Source organism: Apiospora phragmitis (genome assembly GCF_038363925.1).
Source record: "Apiospora phragmitis strain CBS 135458 chromosome Unknown utg000001l:1.0-2902119.0:1.0-2906034.0, whole genome shotgun sequence".
Taxonomy (NCBI): domain Eukaryota; kingdom Fungi; phylum Ascomycota; class Sordariomycetes; order Amphisphaeriales; family Apiosporaceae; genus Apiospora; species Apiospora phragmitis.
This window is the reverse complement of record NW_027117399.1, coordinates 1,841,464-1,860,624: the sequence shown is the minus strand read 5'-3', so window position 1 is coordinate 1,860,624 and position 19,161 is coordinate 1,841,464. Positions and strand designations below refer to the sequence as shown.

Below are 19,161 nucleotides of genomic sequence, written 5' to 3'. Positions count from 1 at the left end.
AAGAGAAAAAGCCGGCTGATGGGCGCCGTTGCGCTTGACAAAGAGCCACATGTTTCCGTCATCATCAGACGTCCTTGTCTGGACATGTTTTGTCTCGGTTGATGCCGGTGCAATCCCAAGTCTGTTTGTTTTGACATACAGTGGACCGGAAGTCATGCCATCCATCTATCACTTTGCTTTCCTTCTCCGCAAAGACACTTTATATGTGGATGGCTGGTGTGGGTTGCTCGGGAACGGAGCACAGAGCAAAGCACATGCATTCATGCCACAGCAGGACGCTACCAAGCACTCCACACAATCACGTTAGGTCAAGAAAGTGCCACATGTTGCGCAGTGGTCCTCGTGGTATGGCTTCGCATCTCCTCTTAATGTTTAATCATCGGGATATTATAGTAAATCATGGAGTTCCAGCAAGATGCTCAAGTACCTAGGGAAGAGCGGAGCTGGGTGGTTGGCAGTCTTGCCAGACAGATCACATCAAACAAGAAACCATTCAACGATGAAACCAACCTCTTTGACGACGGCTGTTACCTGGTGGCTGGACCAACCTGCAACGAACGCCCTGCCCCCCCAAGATGCTCAAGATGCTTGATGTTGGTTTCACGATGCAAAGTTGCGTTCGAAACAGAACCTACAATATTCTGGTCGAACCCCATCGGCGGCCAAGAGTCCTCCAACAGGCAGGTGTGGCGTCATTGTCTCCAGAATGCCCAACCGCCCGACGAACGTGAGGAGTAAAAAAAAATCCTTGAAGGTGGCAGGTGGAGGAATCCTCCCAAGGGATGAGATGCATGAGACGAGACGCTTGTGCCAAACATTAAAAAGTTGAATAAGCTCTTGGCTACGTCATTCTATGCTCCACGCTTTGGAGGGGGGATCCAGTTACTGAAACTTGCAAAATTCTCTTGGGCTTGATCATTTCCAGAGAGTCCATATTGCCAATTGCGATGTTTATTCTTCGGCAACGGAATAACTCGGTAGATTACATTGCATTCAATTCAGAATGGTCTTTTTTTTTTATTTTTTTTACGCGTAAGACGACCCTTAATCTATTGGATGGCCCGTGGGTGATACATACATACCTAGATATTCAATGATAGGTAGTTGAGCAGCCAAGAGGGCCAAGCGAACAAAGGAACGAGCTCACGGGTTAGTGTGTTGCAGAAGCCACCAACGGCTGCAAGGCTTTTACGCGGCTCAGTTGTTTGGGTGAAAGCAGAGAAAATGGAGTGTGCTAGAATGCGACCTCCTAGCCTTGCTAGCCTAGTAGGATTTATTAGCTGCCGTCTAGATGCTGGGATGTCCCCTCCAATTGTAGATGAACCCCCCGTTGCGATTCTGCGAGAGCCAGTGAGCAGCCGGGTTTTGTGCCCCCCTTCTGCCGTTGGTAGTAATATCTGTCTTTTTTACGTGAAACATCGCGAAGGGCGAGAAGGCGGGTGAGAAAACGTTACTTGAGTAGTCTCAGGAGTCAGCAAGCACCAACCCCTTCTGACTTGCCCAGAGCGTCGCGGCTTTTGGAGAAGGAACTGGTTCATCCTTACTACATACGGCAGCTTGTATGTATGATACGGACATATGGAACATATGGAACATATGGCTTGTGACAGGATTTTGCTGGCAATCGTTATCTACACAAGTCACTGTAATCGTTTGGCGATGAGGGGCAGATGCAGCTTTTACGAAAGACGCAAGGTGGTGTCGGCTGTATGCATGACGACCGTGTTACAGCGTCCCCCTCGGCAGGATCTGCCAATTGCCGCAACCCCCCAATATCTGCGAATGGGACTCCCGAGGCGGAGAGATGCAAACAAAGAGTACAAAGGCCTTCTTCTTTAAGTTGCGCTTACTAGTGCCGACCCAACCGGGAGGCAAGAGGGGGGATTTGGATAATATTGGATTGGTTGGGTTGGGACAAAGAGACGACTATTCGCCAGACCATTGCCTGGAGGTTCGGTGCCAAAATGCCTAGAAAGCTTGAAAGACTGCATTGAACCGTGGTTCAGACCACGGAGTATTGGCGATTCGATCCATCATTCAGAGTGGTGCGCGTGTGGGGAGATTACGTATGTTTGCAGCCCCGACCACTGCCCGGCCTGACTCTGGTCATGTTATCCTGTAACCTCCATGGTTGGCTCCATTCCATTGTGTGGTACAGAAGGGGGAGAGCTCGGGGTTTCCTGGCATAGATCAGCGAATGATCGTGTTATCTGGAGAAGACCCGGAGCCGTGTAATGAATATGCAGTACAACATGTTGATTGCAGCATGGAGAGAGGAGTCAGTCAGTCAGTCAGTCAGGAACAGCGTGATACGAGAGCTTCTCGTTAGCTGGCAAGTAGGCACTTGACAAGTTCGGCCACTCTCTCAGTCAGCTGCACCAGCAACACGAATCTTCGTGTCTACCGGGCTTGGCGACGAACCTCTTATCAATAGTAGAATGAAAGTGCAAGATTGCAGGCCTGCAAGCCCGGCCTGGAGTGCTTCTCTGCGGCGGTGTGATTGGACTGGGATAAGGTGGCTCTAGTCTCGGCGAGATTCGGTGTCGACCGAGCGGGCAAAGATGCAGTGCGTGAGTGCTGCGCAAGCCATGCAGCCATGCTTCTAGAGTGGCCCTGCAGTGGCTGGCTAGCTGGAGGAGTTTCCTAAAAAAGAACCTCAGTTGCCAAGGGACCCCCGGAGACCCCCAGTTTTAGCTCCACTCTCTGCAGCTTTTATCCTTTTCGCTTCGTCGCCCGCGAACATGGATGCGAGAGGCAATTGATTAGGGCGAGAGAGAAGGAGAAAAAGAGAGAAAGGATACAAACCTCTAATTGCAATCCGTCCTCAATCCTACTCTCCATGTGACCAAAAAACAAAACCACTCCCATCAAAATACACTCTTTCTGCCTTGATGATCCTCTCTGACGTTAGATCTCCCCCGATCGCACTTTTGACCTGAGTCCACCCAAATTGCCGTTCGCTTCTTCCCATTCTTCCACCCTCGCTTTTCTTTATCAATTCCATCAACTAAAGTACCAGTACCACCTACTTGTACCCCCTTTCTAATTCAACAAGCCACCCCCAAGAGGTCACCTGTAACCCCCGAACGCGTAATCACCTCGCATTCATTGACTCGCAAGGACAGCAACACAACACCAAAACAACCAATTTGCGCAAGATACGATACGCTTGTCTATCTCGCACCCCAATCTGCCCTGCATCCTCAACACCGGACACAACACCACTACAATTGTCTGCCTTGTCTTGTCATGCAGTCCAGTTGATCAGAGGCCCCAGCTCTCACTTCCAGTCGCTTGTGCATTCGCCTAGCAACGGGGCTATCTCCGACAACATCGCCAACCTTCCCACGACATCCCTTTTAGTCCAGTCCTGATGGGTAAAAATAAACGTAAGAAACAACCGACTGGTACTCAATCGATTCAATGGAAATATTGGCTGACTTCTGGGATCACCGAACAGATCGTTGGGGTGTTATCCTCGACGCCGGCTCCTCCGGCACCCGCTTGCATATTTACCGGTGGAAGGATCCTGCACGAGCTGCAAAGCACGCCGACCTCGAAGAATTGCACAGGTTACCCAAGCTGAAGACGGAAAAGAAATGGACCAAGAAGATCAGGCCGGGCATCTCCACCTTTGGCGAGCATCCCGAAGATGTCGGGGAATACTTGAGGGATCTACTGGAGCACGCGGTCAATGTCATCCCCGAGGAGATGCATCCCGATACGCCTATTTTCCTGATGGCCACGGCCGGTATGCGACTCCTACCGCCCCGGCAACAACGCGCAGTTCTCTCCGAAGTTTGCGATTACTTCCGGCATAACACCGAGTTCTCCTTACCGGATTGCGACCGACACATTCAGGTGATTCCCGGTGATACCGAAGGGTTATATGGCTGGATCTCGGCCAACTACTTATTGGGCGGCTTTGACGATCCGAAGGGACACGCGCATGGCAAGGACCACCATACCTATGGCTTTCTGGACATGGGTGGCGCCTCCGCCCAGATCGCCTTTGCCCCGAACGCCACCGAATCTGCGAAACACGGAGACGACTTGAAACTGTTGCGCCTACGAACTCTGAATGGAGAGTCCACTGAATACAAGGTCTTCACGACCACGTGGCTGGGCTTCGGCGTCAACCAGGCCCGGCAACGCTACGTCAAAGATCTGGTCGATTCATTTCTCCTCGAGGGTGAACATGAAGTCCCGGATCCCTGTATGCCCAAGGGACTGCGAACAACAGAAAGCGGTGGCTTCATTGACGGTACAGCGGACAAGCTGACGCTGGTTGGAACGGGCTTATTTGACCAGTGCATGCGGATGACGAAGCCCTTACTCGGAAAGGATAAGCCCTGCAAGAATGAGCCTTGTCTCTTGGATGGCCAGCATGTTCCCGCGATCGATTTCGATGTGAACCATTTCGTCGGAGTGTCAGAATACTGGCATACGACACACGGGGTCTTTGCAGACAAGAACGAAAAGGTCTACGACTTCGCCACATACCAGAAGAAGGTCCTCGATTTCTGCAGCCAGGAATGGGGCGATATTGAGGATGGGCTCGAAACCAGAAAGAAGGACCACTCTAGAGATGCCCAAGAAGCTTGCTTCAAGGCTTCTTGGCTGATCAATGTCCTGCATGATGGAATCGGCGTTCCCCGGGTTGGCATTGAGCATACCTCGGGCACCACTGGCAATGTCACCAAAGAAATCGGCGAAGCTGCAAAGGAAAAGGGGTTCTTGGACCCCTTCCAGGCTGTTGACAAGGTGGATGACATTGAGGTCAGCTGGACCATCGGTCCCATGGTGCTTTACGCTGCTGGCCAAGTGCCACCTCGCGATACGGCGAAAGAACTTCCCGTCGGTTTCGGTGCCAACATCAAAGGCATTCCTTCCGATTGGCAACACGCTGGTTCGAACTGGACAGCGTTGCCCCTTAATGGCGACGATGATGGTTGGACTGACGATTTGACCGAGGATCTTGTTGATCACGTCAAAACCAAGTCGGGCTCCAGCTTCCTTCTCTTCTTCCTTGTATTATTACTTCTCTTCTTCTTCTTCCGGAAACGGGACCGCCGGATGCGCCTTTACACTCGAGTCAACGCCATGCTTCGCCGCCATCACCGTCGACCTGGCAGCCCGCGCAAAACCAGCCGCGGGCTTTCGGCCCTTGCCGGAAAGCTCTTCGGTCGCCCATCGCACTCCTATGAACGAGTTATCGAGGAAGGTGATGCCGCGCAATTCGAGCTCGGTGACGTGGACTCTGATGAGGCTGAGTCCGATAGCAGCGGCAGTGTCCGCCAAGGGCGCACCTCAGGCCTAGCGACTCCCAAGAATAACGTGCACGCCTTCGATGACCTGCGCAAGCAGCCCTATCCGACCAGCGCCATTGACCGAAGCGGCATGGCCGTGCGGACCGAAAGCCGAGAACGGCTTGTGCCTCAGATGCTCACCGCTGGCCGCCGCAGTCGCACAGGCAGCCCAACGAGGCTGAAGAGTCCTCTGATGAGTCCCTTGAACGAAGACTAATACTTTTTCTCCCTACACCTTTATACACTTTTTAAGAAACCTTTCGATATCACACACATGCTGAAGACGAAGCTTATGCGGAGGTCTATACGTTTAGCGGGCATGGGCTTGGAGTTTTGTTGGCTTACATATACAATTACCATTGTACGGCGTTTTGGGGACGAGAAAGGCATTACGGGATACTACTACTTACTTGGTCATATCTCGATGTCCAAAACCATTCATGGGGAGCGCGTATTTTGTTTTGGGCTGCGGCTTTGGATTCTGCTTAAATCAAATACCCCCCACACGATGGTCTGAAAGGGAGTTATGAGTTGAGAAATGCTCAAGCATCTTTATGTAGGCAGTCTTATAGGCTCTAACGAGCCTTTTTTATACATTACACGATCAAAGATTACATTGTACGTTGCCTGACCTTCTTGCATGTGATCCCGCCGTGTTGCCGAGTCCCGCACCTGTTGAGATGGCAAAGGGCTTCGGCGATGCCCAGTCATTGCAAGCAATGCCGTGCTCTGTCCCGTGAGTGTGCCGAGCTGGCCGGCGTTCCTGAAACTGCCGTCCCGCGACAAGACTAACTAACACAACTGTCGTGACAACACCGAGCGCTGATCAGCCCTATTTCCGCCGTTTTGCACACTTGCGTTCCCTCCGGACTGACAACAAGAAATACGTAGGCCGCTCTCTTCAGCAGTCATTGGGTTCCCCTCTGCCCTTCGAGGTTGAATTGAAGAGGTGCCGCCTACGGATGATTGATTGACTGTGCGGAGCTACTGAATCTCGGGGATTGGGTTACACGCGTTGCCTTCAAAGTCAATGTGAAGAATCGTGTTGCGGCTTGACAATGGGTTTCCGTGTGTGTAACTTGCCCCTTCTCTGCGATCTTGGATATTGATTTCGTACACTCCTGATTCTTGTTTAATAAGCTACTTCTTGCGACCTCTTCCCATCTCTGTACCATGCGTAAAATCACAGTCAAGATGCTCTTGCTGCCTATGGCCACCGTACTCTTTGACCTCTTCGGTATGTTCCCGAGTTTGGCACTTGGCTAGTCCAGGTTGATTTGGATTTGGTTCACGACTCACCGTGTATGGGCCCGGTCTCCGTCAACCCCAGTAAACGTGGATCTGATGATGGCTACAGCAAACTCACGGCAATGGGGTTCTCGGACAATTCCATATGGATGTGGTCTCATTGCTGCTCCATCCCGGATACTGCCCGGTTTGATGCATTCGTTGTAACGTACCCCACAAGCGAGCTGCGTACATAAGCGAGCCGCGCACTTTTTATTATTAAACCTTATAAGTGATAAATTAACTTAATTATAACGCTTATAATTAATTAAATATATTAATAATTATTATTTTTAGAGGTTTTTATATTATTTTAGTAAGTGCGCGTATTATATTTAAGCTCTCTATAGATTTTATAGCGTTATAGGCGTATTTTAAACGTTCTCGTATAATTACTCCTTTAACGCGATTCGTTTTATAATTATTTATTACCGTTTCTTGCTCGTACGGCGGCGCCGGTTAAGTATCTTATTTACTTTTCGAAATATCGCGTTCTTATTTTTTAAGAGTAATTCGATATATAACCTACGTTATAACCTTTATAATTTAATTAAAACTAATTAAAATAAACGTTAAAAAGTTATTTTAATATTATAAGATACGGTTTTAAATATATTAGGTTTAAAACTAAGCTTTAATTAAATTATTTAAGGTTTTTAATTTTTAAGGAATAAATAAGCTAAAAAACGTCCCTAAAGGTATTAAGTATATAGCTTTATATTTAATTATAAAATAATATATTTTAAATTATACGAGACGAGTCTTATTTTTCGAAAACCTCTTTATATATTCGAAACGATAAAAATCGCTTAAAACACTTTTAAAAACGCTAATAAAAAGTCCTCCTTTAAGATATAAGTAATATACGCTCGTATAAAACTTTTAATTTTTTTCTCGTACGCTTTTTTTAACGTACGAAAACAGTTGATATTAAGAGGCTAAAACTTATATAACGAATAAAAAAGTATATAAAATATAATAATCGAGTTCTTTTTAAAATAAAGTATTACGACCTAACCTAACCATACGGCTAGACCCACACTCGGCACGGCGACACTATATCTTAAGGCGCTTACGAAAAGCAGCACTAAAACTTACCCTATCGATTAATATTAATAAACCTACTTACGACGATAAATATTACACCGTTATAAAACCACGATAATTAATACTACGAAAACAACACGATATAACTATCTAGCCTTAAATAAATAAAGGTAGACGAAATTATAAAAATAGTTAAAAACGAGTTATACAACGAATAAAGCTTAACGTAGCTTAATAATACTTAATTAAGTAATATTAAATATAATTAATTAAAACTAAGCGGTAAAAAGATTAATAAAAAAGGATTAAATATATAACGATAAATATTTCTTATATATTTTATATAAACGCTCTTTATTTTAATAATTAATTTAAATATTTATCTTAATTTATTAATAAAATAAATAACTTTAATAAAACTATTATAAATCCTTTTAAGTTTATATACTTTAATTACCTTCGTTCTTATAGTTATTATATATTATATTAATAAAGGCTAACTTTTATCGTATATTTAAATACTTTTTTATTTTATTAATATAAACCTTAATACGTTTTATTAAGTTTCTTTTAAAATTTAAATAACGTTCGTTATATTTTAATTACTTTTATTCTTATAAATTATTATTTAAACTTTTAAATAATAACACCTATAAGAATTATATTTATACCTAGACCTAATAATACCCCTCGCTATAAAAAGGGCCCCGCTACTATTATAAATACCTCTTAGTAAAATCTTACTATAGAGGTAAATAGCGACGATAATAACGACGACCTTACCTAATAAATATTAATTAAACGAATTAAAAAACTTAAATAAAAAAGCACTAATTATTAATATTATTATATTAAACTTAAAAAGGGCGTAACGAGCTCTTAACTAAAGACGCTTTAAAATAAATATTAACGAGCTACGCGAGGAAGTACGCCTTTTTTATACCGCCGCTAATATTATTTAAACCCCTGTTACTTTTAAAAAAAGAATAAAAATTAGTACCCTAACGGCCTTTAACGAGATAAACGAGAACCTCCGCGAATTACTTATCTAGGTTAAAACTTATTAACGGTTTTATAAAAAAATATTTTAAAATACTATTTAACGAGTTATTTACGCCGCCTCGTTCTTTAAAAATAAAGTATTCGCTTAATTTAAACCTTATTTAAATAAATTTATAAAAAATAACTAATAAATTTTTAAAAATTATAACGGCTTTAAATAAGCTTTTAAATTATTCTTTTAAAATTTTAATAAAAAGCGATAAAAAAAAAGAATTCGAAACCCTTAAGTAAAAAAGATTAGCCGCTTTTTATACCGCCGAATTCCGACGTATTATAACTTGACTAAACTATATTAAAGCTACGATAATTATAATATATTACCGAGGACTTAAGGAAAACATTAAGAACGAACTTAGCCGGCTCGATACCCTTAATAATTTCCTCTCGTATATAGAGCTTATTATTAAGATCGACACCCGTATATATAAACGACGCCGCGAGAAGTAAAGCGAATAATAACGGTAAACTAATTAAATCTAAACTAATTAAATCTAAACTAATATAAAACGACTACGTTATTATAATAAACCTATAAACCTCGATATTATTAAATATAATAAAAAGTAATATATTATTTATTATAACTATTAAAAGTAAGGATATTACGCTCGAAAATATCGAGTATTAAAAAAAACTTTCGAAAAGTCTTAAACGGATAATATATTAACGTTATTAAAATAAAATACACTTTTATAATAGTTATTAAAAATAATAACGCTATTATTAAATACGATAACCTATTTTAGATAACTTATTATAATAATAGGTGCACCTCTTATTTAACGGATAAGAAAGGTACCGGATAGTTCTTTAAAACCTTTAAAAAAAAGGAAACTATAGCCGAAGCGTCGCGATAATATAAAAAAACGACCCCTTTTATATAATAAAGATAATAATTCGATGAACGATATTATAAACCGGTTAAAATAATTAATAAATTACGAGAATTTAATTAATATATCGATAAATAAGTTAATAAACTAAATCGTTAAGTTTAAAAACTTAAAAACTAATAAATAATTAATTATTTTTAATATCCCTTATCTCGATTTAAAATATTTACGCTAAATACTTATTACGGCTAAGTTTAATTAAAAAGTTTATAACAATTACGTAATAAAAAACGATATTTAAATCTCCTCTATATACGAAGGGTATTTTACGCTCTTATAAATCTTATACGTATATAACGCTTATACGGAACACTTCGTAAAGAAACTCGAGTACGAAAAATTTCCTCGAAAGATTAGTAAATAACTTATTATATAACTATACCCTAATTATATTATTAAGAAAATCCGGACGTTAATTGTTAATAAACAACGCGCGTACTTATTAATATAAAAAGATCTATTATAGCTATAACGGTATTATTTAAAAGGACGAGATTAGAAGGAGTATTTCGAGAATTAATATCTTAAATACGTTTAAAAAAAATCGCGAGCCTATAAATATTTAAAAAAAAAAACGCTTAATACTTTTAAAACATATAAATATATACTTAATAAAAGAACCTTTTTAATATATTAAAAAACTTATAGAGCGTTTATAAATTATAACGAACTTAATAAATCTTCGAATTACTCGAAAAACTCGAATTTTAAGTATTAAGGACAGTACTTTATACAGGGAGAAGTATTAAAACACTTTCGCCAACGTACTAAAAAGCGCCCTATAAAAAACGAAAGGAATAATAGTAACGATATAATAATCGATTATAAAAGATTATTAATTACTTATAAGAGCAGCGCTCGAGAAATAAACGCCGTTTATTATAAAAAGATAATAATAAACGGACTAAAACAAGTCTTTATATTAAATAACGAATAATCGAGCTATCCATGAGTATATTATATTAATAATAAGCGTAAAAACATTCTGTATTAAAGCGCTACTTAATAACGAAACGTAAGGAAACTATATTTCATTACGAATCGTTAACTGCCTTAAACTCGAATAATAATAAAAAAACGCCTTATATTAATTTAAAACCGTTAATAAAGGATTTATAATTTATAACGATAAAAAAGTACGGAAAAAAGTCGTAAACCTTTCGATTAATATCGAAAAATAATATAAACGAATTACGTAGAATATTACGGGCGTCGCAAGATACGATATAATTTTAAAAATACCTTAATTACGGGTAAATAATCTTAAAATTAATTAAAAAATAGGCTAATTTTAATAAAATATATTAAAAAAGGTTTAATTAATAAATAGCGGTTTAAAAAACAACCCTCTAATAAACTTAAAGTCCTTAAAATATACGTTATTATTAAAAAACCTAAGCCGGACATTATAATAACTATATTAAAAAAGTACCGGTAATTCGAAGCTCTCTTTAATAAAAAACTAAAAATAGGCTTACCGCTTTATATATAATAAAATTATAAAATACCCTTTAAAAATAAAAATGAACCCTTATTTATACTTATATATAAACTTAACTAAGAACACGAATAAGCTTTAAAAGAGTACATCACGGAAAACCTCGAAAAGGGAGTTATATAATTATCTATATTATTAATAAGCTTCATATCCTCTTTATCTAAAAAAAAGCAAAGATAGGAAACTTAAATAACGTATATATATTAATTATCGAAAACTTAACGAAATTACTATTAAAAACCGATACCCCCTACTCTTAATCGGCGACCTACGAAATAAACTACTACACGTTAAAATCTTTATAATACTTAACCTCTTTAACGTATATAACCTAATCCGGATTAAAAAAAGAAAATAATAAAAGACCGCGTTTCGAACTAAGTATAAATATTTCGAATATTAAGTTATACTATTTAACTTAATTAACGTATTAATTAATTTTTAAATAATAATTAATTACGTTTTATACGAATACTTTAATAAGTTCGTTATAATATATTTCGATAATATCCTTATTTATTTCGAAAATAACGAGTAATATTAAGAGTACGTAAAGTTAATATTTTAAAAACTATAAGACGTTAATTTATTAATTAACTTAAAAAAACAATTCTATTAATAATCCGTCACCTTTATAAAATATATAATATTCTTAAGCGAAATTCGAATAAAACCCTTAAAAATTTTAATAATTAAGAAATAACTTACGCTTATAAACGTTATAAAGGTTAACGTATCTCATAAGCGAATATCTTATATAAGCGAATGTCTCATTTTTATAAATTTCCTTATAGCCTTAACCTTTTTTTATATTCTTTTATATCCGAAAATACTATAACTTTAAAAAAAAAGTAATATAATTTTAACGCTTTAAACGTTCTAAAAAGACTTAACTTTAAACGTATAAAAAGCTATATTAATTTATTACGTCTTATTAAAAACTTTATAACGTAAACGAAACAATTAACCTATATAACGCGAAATACCTACGAATTCTTAAAAGCTTTTAAATTTCGAAAAAAATACGATTATTCGATATATTATTAATTTAAATACGCGATCGTTTTTTCCCCGGTTAAATAGTATAAAAAATATAGCGAATCGATTATTTAACTTACGTAATACGGGACGCGTCGGTATTAATTAAGCCTCTAATTTTATATAATAATAATTAAACCTCCGGACGTATTTTAATTAAAAAATTAATTATTAAAAAGTCCTTTATAAAGATCCCGACGCGTATTACGCGTAATTTACCTTCGTATAAAATATAATTTATAAATACGAGATTTAAAAAGAGGATATTTATAATTTTAATAAAACCGGCTTTTTTATAAGCTAAATCTCGTTCGAAATAATCGTAACCACCTCCGATTAACGCGGAAAGCCTAAGGTAATATAATAAAAGAACCGGGAATAAGTTATAATTATCTAAGGCGTCGAATTATACGGTTACGCCATCCCTCCGTATATTATCTTTACCGGGAAAACGCACCTCTTTTCTTAATACGAAAATAGCCTATTACCGAAGGACTAGGTGATCGTAATTACTAAAAATAACTAAACTATAAATAAAAAAGGCGAGGACTAAATTCGATATTTTAATTAATATACTAGGTTTTATATAAAAGGTCGTTATCGCCTCCTAGTCCTAAACGGCTATAAAAACTATTACTCGATAACTTTCGAGCTCTATTATAAAAAGAACTCGATTATTATACTCTATATATCTTCTTATTTATCGCATAAATTCTAGCCTTTTAATATCGGCTATTTTCATATATTAAAAAAAGCGTACGGAAAAGAAATTAAATATTTTATACGGGCGTATATTATTTATATCTTAAAGGAGGACTTCCTATTAACGTTTTTAAAAGCGTTTTAAGCGATTTTCACCGTTTCGAATATATAAAAAGGCTTTTAAAAAACAGGACTCGTCTCGTATAATCCGGAATATATTATTTTATAATTAGATATAAAGCTACATATTTTAATACTTTTAAGAACGTTTTTTAACCTATTTATTCTTTAAAAATTAAAAACTTTAAATAACTCGATTAAAGCTTAATTCTAAACCGAATACGTTTAAAACCGTATCGTACGGTATTAAAATAATTCTTCGATATTTATTTTAATTAGTTTTAATTAAATCGTAAAAGCTATAACGTATATTATATACCGAGTTACTTTTTTAAAAAATAAAAACGCGATATTTCGAAAAATAAATAAAATATTTAGCCGGCGCCGCCGTATAAAAAAACGGCTATAAAATAAAAAATTATTTCGTATATAAACTAAAAAAGACTTATAGTTTTAAAAAGATATTTATAAATAATTATAAAACGAATCGCGTTAAAGGAGCAGTCGTATAAGGACGTTTAAAACACGCTTATAACGCTATAAAATCTACGGAGAGCCCGGGCATAATACGCGTACTTATTAAAATAATATAGAAGTATTTAAAGATAAGAATTCCGATTAATGTTAATATATTAAATACGTTGTAGTAAAATTAACTTATATTTTATTAAAAAGGGTGTAAAAAAATAAGATATTCGCTTATATAAGATATTCGCTTATAGAATACGTTAAATCCTTTTTAAAACTAACTAATTATTATTAAATTTTTATCCCCGGGTTTAATAAAATAATAACACTTTTAATAAACTTAACGAAAAAGGACGAGCTATTCTAATAAACGGAAAAAGAAGTCGAAACTTTTTACGATATTAAAAAGCGAATCTTTAACGAATTAATACTTCGCGTAATAAACCTTATTAAACCTTTTAAAATTAAAACCGATATATCGAATTACGCGATTAAAGAGTAATTAAATTAACGAGACGATAACGAAAAGTCGCACCTTATTATATTCTTTTTAAAAAATTTTAACGGATTAAAACTTAATTATTAAATCTATAATAAAAAGTTAATAGCTATTATTAAAGCTTATAAAAAATAAAGATATTATTTTAATAAAATAATAAAATTAATAAAAGTTTATATTAATTATAAAAACTTTATAACGTTTAATATTATTAAAAAGCTAAATAAATAATAAATATAATAATTTAAATTCTTTTTAAAATTTAACCTTATTATTATTTATCGAAAAAGTAACGAAAACGGCCGCGTTAACGCATTAAACCGACGACTAAACCACTAGGAAAAAGTCTTACTCGAAACGTAAACTATCTTAATTTACGATTAAAATAATAACCTCGTATTATTATAATAATTAAACGTTATAAGTCACGTTTAATATAATAATAATTAAATTACTAAGTTTTAATAACTCGGCCGAGCCTTTTGTCTCGCTAATTATATTAAAAATTACTTCGAGAACCGAAACGGTCTCACTTTTTACCGAAATAAGATTTATATCCTTAAATAATATCGTAAAAACTTTATTAAAAAATTCTACGAACATTTTATATATAAATATTAAAAAATATTTAAAACTTAAAAACTAATTACTAAATAATTTAATTACGAAAACCTTAAGCTAATTATAATTAAAGTAATTAATAAATACGACTTTTATAATAAAATTAAAGCCGTTAAATATTAATTATATAAAAAACTATAACTAATCTTATCGTTAAATAAAACATAAAAAATAATCGTACTTAACTTTATAATTAAACTACCCTTATTAAAAAAAACCCTTAATTAAAATTAATTATAATAATATCTTAATAATTACGAATAAACTTACGAAATATACCTACTTTTTATCATATAAGGAATCTAGCGATACTAGCGACTTAGCCTATATATTCCTTTAAATAATCGTTAATTAATACGAGCTATTTAAAACGATTATTTCCGATAGAAATAAACTATTTACCGCTAAATTTTAGAAATTACTTATAATATAACTCGGTATTAAATATAAACTATTTACGGCTTACTACCTTTAAACGAATAAATAAACCGAGCGGATAAATTAAACCTTAAAATAATACCTACTCTATTATATTAATTATAAATAAAATAATTAAGTATAATTATTACCTATAATTTAATTCGCTTATAATAATGCGAATAACGAAATTATATATATATTACTATTTCGAATAAACTACGAGTATAACCTAGAAATTATTAAAAAACCTTTAAAAAAAAAGCTAGCACTAATCGTAATCATATAAATCGAAAAATTAAAAAAACTCTAAATTACGTTATAATAAGACCTTATCTTCCTTTAATAACGAATAAAAGAATACGCCGACTAGACTAGGTTAAAAAAACTAACTTTAAAAAAGGGAAAAAAAATATACCTCTTATAACGAAACATTAAAACTAAGCGACCAAGTAATAAACTAGATTTTAAAAAGATCGGATTATTTAAAATCATAAAAATTATTTTAAAAATTAATTACTGATTATCGCTATTTAAAATAATATAAATATATTTAATATTCTATATTTTATTATTTAAACTAGCGGTTAAAAATATCTCGATTAATATATAATTAAAAGTCGTAATAAATTAATACGAATAGGAAATTAAAAAAATTATTAATTAAAAAAACTAAACGAAACCTCTAATACCTCGTTTAATAAAAAGGTTACCTATTAAAAAAATAATATTTAAAAACTTAAAAAATACCTAACGAACGCCGCTAAAGAGCTACGAGCGTTTAAATAATAACCTCAGGTATCGGATTAAAAGAAAATCCGTTACGTTTTAATTAATAACATTAAAACCACCGTAAGCTTAAACAGCTAAAACAGCCTTAAACTCTTAACGCTCCTACTCCTCTAACTCGTTTAAAAAGCGAAAACCCCGCTATACTAACTTCATACCCTAAGTACGAGCCATATTTTTCTATTTCTAAAGGCGGATCAGGCGAGTAATAACCTTATTTATCTTTTCTTAATAACGTTTTTAAAGCTTAAAAAACGCTTTTCTATAATAGCTTCTTCGCGCCTTAAATAACGATACTCTTTTTAAATACGTTATAACGAATAAAAAAACACCTTAATATTATTATTAAAAAAACGATAAATAAATACATTCTTAATATTTATTAATACGTTTTATTAGTATATACTTTTATTTTTTTTAAAAAAATAACAAGAACACGGTATAACTTTAAAGCTAAAATCGTTAAAAGAAGTAATAAAATCGTAACGACGAGCGGTAAAACTCTTTAATTTAAACCGTAATTTTTTAATTCGATTTAACACTATAATAAGCATATATTATTAAAAAAAAAAAAAAAAGAGAACTTACTAAAAATTCCCTAACGAAAACGATAAAACTTAACACTTATAACGACTAACTATTTTAAAATAAAACAAGTAAAAAAAAGAGGATAATATTATAACCTAACTTAACTATACGACTAGACCTATACTCGGCACGGCGATACTATATCTTAAAGCGTTTATAAAAAATAATATTAATAAACTTACTTATAACGATAAATATTATACCGTTATAATACCACGATAATTAATATTATAAAGATAATACGATATAGCTATCTAGCCTTAAATAAATAAAGGTGGACGAAATTATAAGGATAGTTAAAAACGGGTCACATAACGAATAAAGCTTAACGTAACTTAATAATATTTAGTTAAGTAATATTAAATATAATCGATTAAAACTAAGCGATAAAAAGATTAATAAAAAAAGGATTAAATATATAATAACGAATATTCCTTATATATTTATATAAACGCTCCTTATTTTAATAATTAATTTAAGTATTAATCTTAACTTATTAATAAAGTAAACAGCTTTAATAAAACTATTATAAATCCTTATAAATCTACGTACTTTAATTACTTTTATTTTTACGGCTATTATATATTATATTAATAAAGGCGGACCTTTATTACACGTTTAAATACTCCTTTATATTATTAATATAAACCCTAGTACGTTTTATTAAGTTTCTTTTAAAACTTAGATAGCGTTCGTTACGTAAGGCTTAAAAGCTATCGAGTAATAGCTTTCGTAGCCGTTTAAAACTAAGAGGCGATAATAACCCTTTGTACGAGACCTAGTATATTAATTAAAGTTTCGAATTTAATCCTCGCCTCTTTTATTCGTAGTTTAGTTATTTTTAATAACTACGATTACCTAGTCCTTTAGTAATAAGTTTTTATACTAAGAAGAGAGGTGCGTTTTCTCGGCAAAGATAATATATAGAGGGATGGCGTAACCGTTTAATCTAACGCCTTGGATAATTATAACCTATTCTCGGTTCTTTTACTATATTACCCTAGGCTTTCCGCGTTAATCGGAGGTGGTTACGATTATTTTAAACGAGATTTAGCTTATAAAAAACCCGGTCTTATTAAAGTTATATATATCCTCTTTTTATATTTTATATTTATTAATTATATTTTATATAAAAATAAACTACGCGCGATACGCGTTAAGATTTTTATAAAGAATTTTTTAATAATTAATTCTTTAATTAAAACGCGTTTAAATATTTAATTATTATCGTATAAAGTTAAAGGCTTAATTAACGCCGACGCGTCTCGCGTCGTGTAAATTAAGTAATTAATTTATTATATCTTTTATATTATTTAATATAAAAAAAACGATCGCGTATTTAAATTAATAATGTATTAAATAATTAATTATTTTTTAAAATTAAAAAGCTTTCGAGAGTTTATAGAGATTTCGAATCGTGGTTAAATTTCGCGTCGTCGGCTATATAACGTCGACTTTAAAATATAATATATCGCTATAACTTTTTATATACTTAATTTTAAGTTATTTTAAAACATTTAAAGCGTTAAATTAAACTATTTTTCTTTATTTTTTAATTTTATACTTATTAAAAAAGAAAAATTAATATAAAAGTAATTATAAGAAAGTTAATTAAAAGTGCGCAGCTCGCTTGTGGGGTACGTTAGTCACTTCTTTATTTTCATACGAGCCTCGACTCCAAGAGAACGACCGCCTACTGTCTGCAAATCAGGTCGTGTTCTTCTTAGCAGTAATGAAGCTATCTTACCTACTTACTTAATAGCCATGTCATGGTTGTCTTATTGCATACAAATACATTCCCACCGTGGATTCCATCCGTTATTTTGCGAAACGGATCTACTGGGGAAGGTGTGGACGTCAAGCGTCATGTCAGATTCGCACGACAGACCACTGAGCCAAATGACCTGAAAAGACGCAAAACACAGTAGTTCGAATCCCACGAAGAGCATGCCCTTTTACTCTATGCACGACATAGAAAAATAAATTAACGCTACAGGTTTTCCCCGAGTCTTCAGGTACTCATCTGTACCCACGAAGCACGACATGTAGAAGGCAACAGGGTCAAGCGAGAAGTCTTGGGGTCCTGGGAACACAGTGGGCAACCACTCGAAATTGGGAACACAGTGGGCAACCACTCGGAATGGCGCCGCAGCTGTGACCGGGGGACCTTAGGCATCGGATTTGCCTGTTATTAGGACTTATAAGGGGACCCTCGCCAGGACCTTGACTTGGCGGGAAAGCGCAGCGCGCCGGCAGTGCGCCTTCCCTGTGTGCATCTTGCCCCATACGTACATCAACAAGTCAAAGCCGCACAGTCCACCACCGATGTGGCTGAACCACCGTTCCTACCAGAGTAACAAGGTAGATAGCCTGTCGATCGAGTTGAACAACATCTCGTTGCCGCTGGTCCTGGCGCTCCCATAGCCCGGCAGAATCCGGCATGGTGTGAGATTGATCGCCAGGGGCTCGTAGTTGAATACCTGCCAGGCCCATGTGAATTGCGCAGAATCAGGTAAGCTACTTACTTGGATGTCGGACCAATCAAGGCCAGAAAGTCACTACATTTACTGACACCCGTCGCTGCGTCGCCGGTGGCTAAACCAAATGGTTGATGGAATGCTGGTCCAGCGCCCCACTAAAAGGAGAATAGGGGTAATCATGACCAAAGGGGGGCGATGAATTATTTTATATCTTCATAACTAAACAACATAAAACACAATATAGTATACATATACGGGAATTGACATAGTATACCCTCCCCCCATTCTCATTGACCAGAATAAAACACTGTCGGCCCTCTCTCCAAATCCCATCACTACCCTT

The 19,161-nt window shown here is 35.2% G+C and overlaps 1 protein-coding gene across 1 annotated transcript; it reads left to right on the top strand.

The window, feature by feature from the left end:
- Positions 1-3,423: 3,423 nt before the first annotated feature.
- Positions 3,424-5,526, top strand: PG994_000562 (uncharacterized protein; the record flags this gene model as incomplete). Its single annotated transcript, XM_066851971.1, has 1 exon — positions 3,424-5,526. The coding sequence occupies one exon, from the start codon at positions 3,424-3,426 to the stop codon at positions 5,524-5,526; it is 2,103 nt and encodes a 700-aa protein (XP_066722603.1).
- Positions 5,527-19,161: the final 13,635 nt, after the last annotated feature.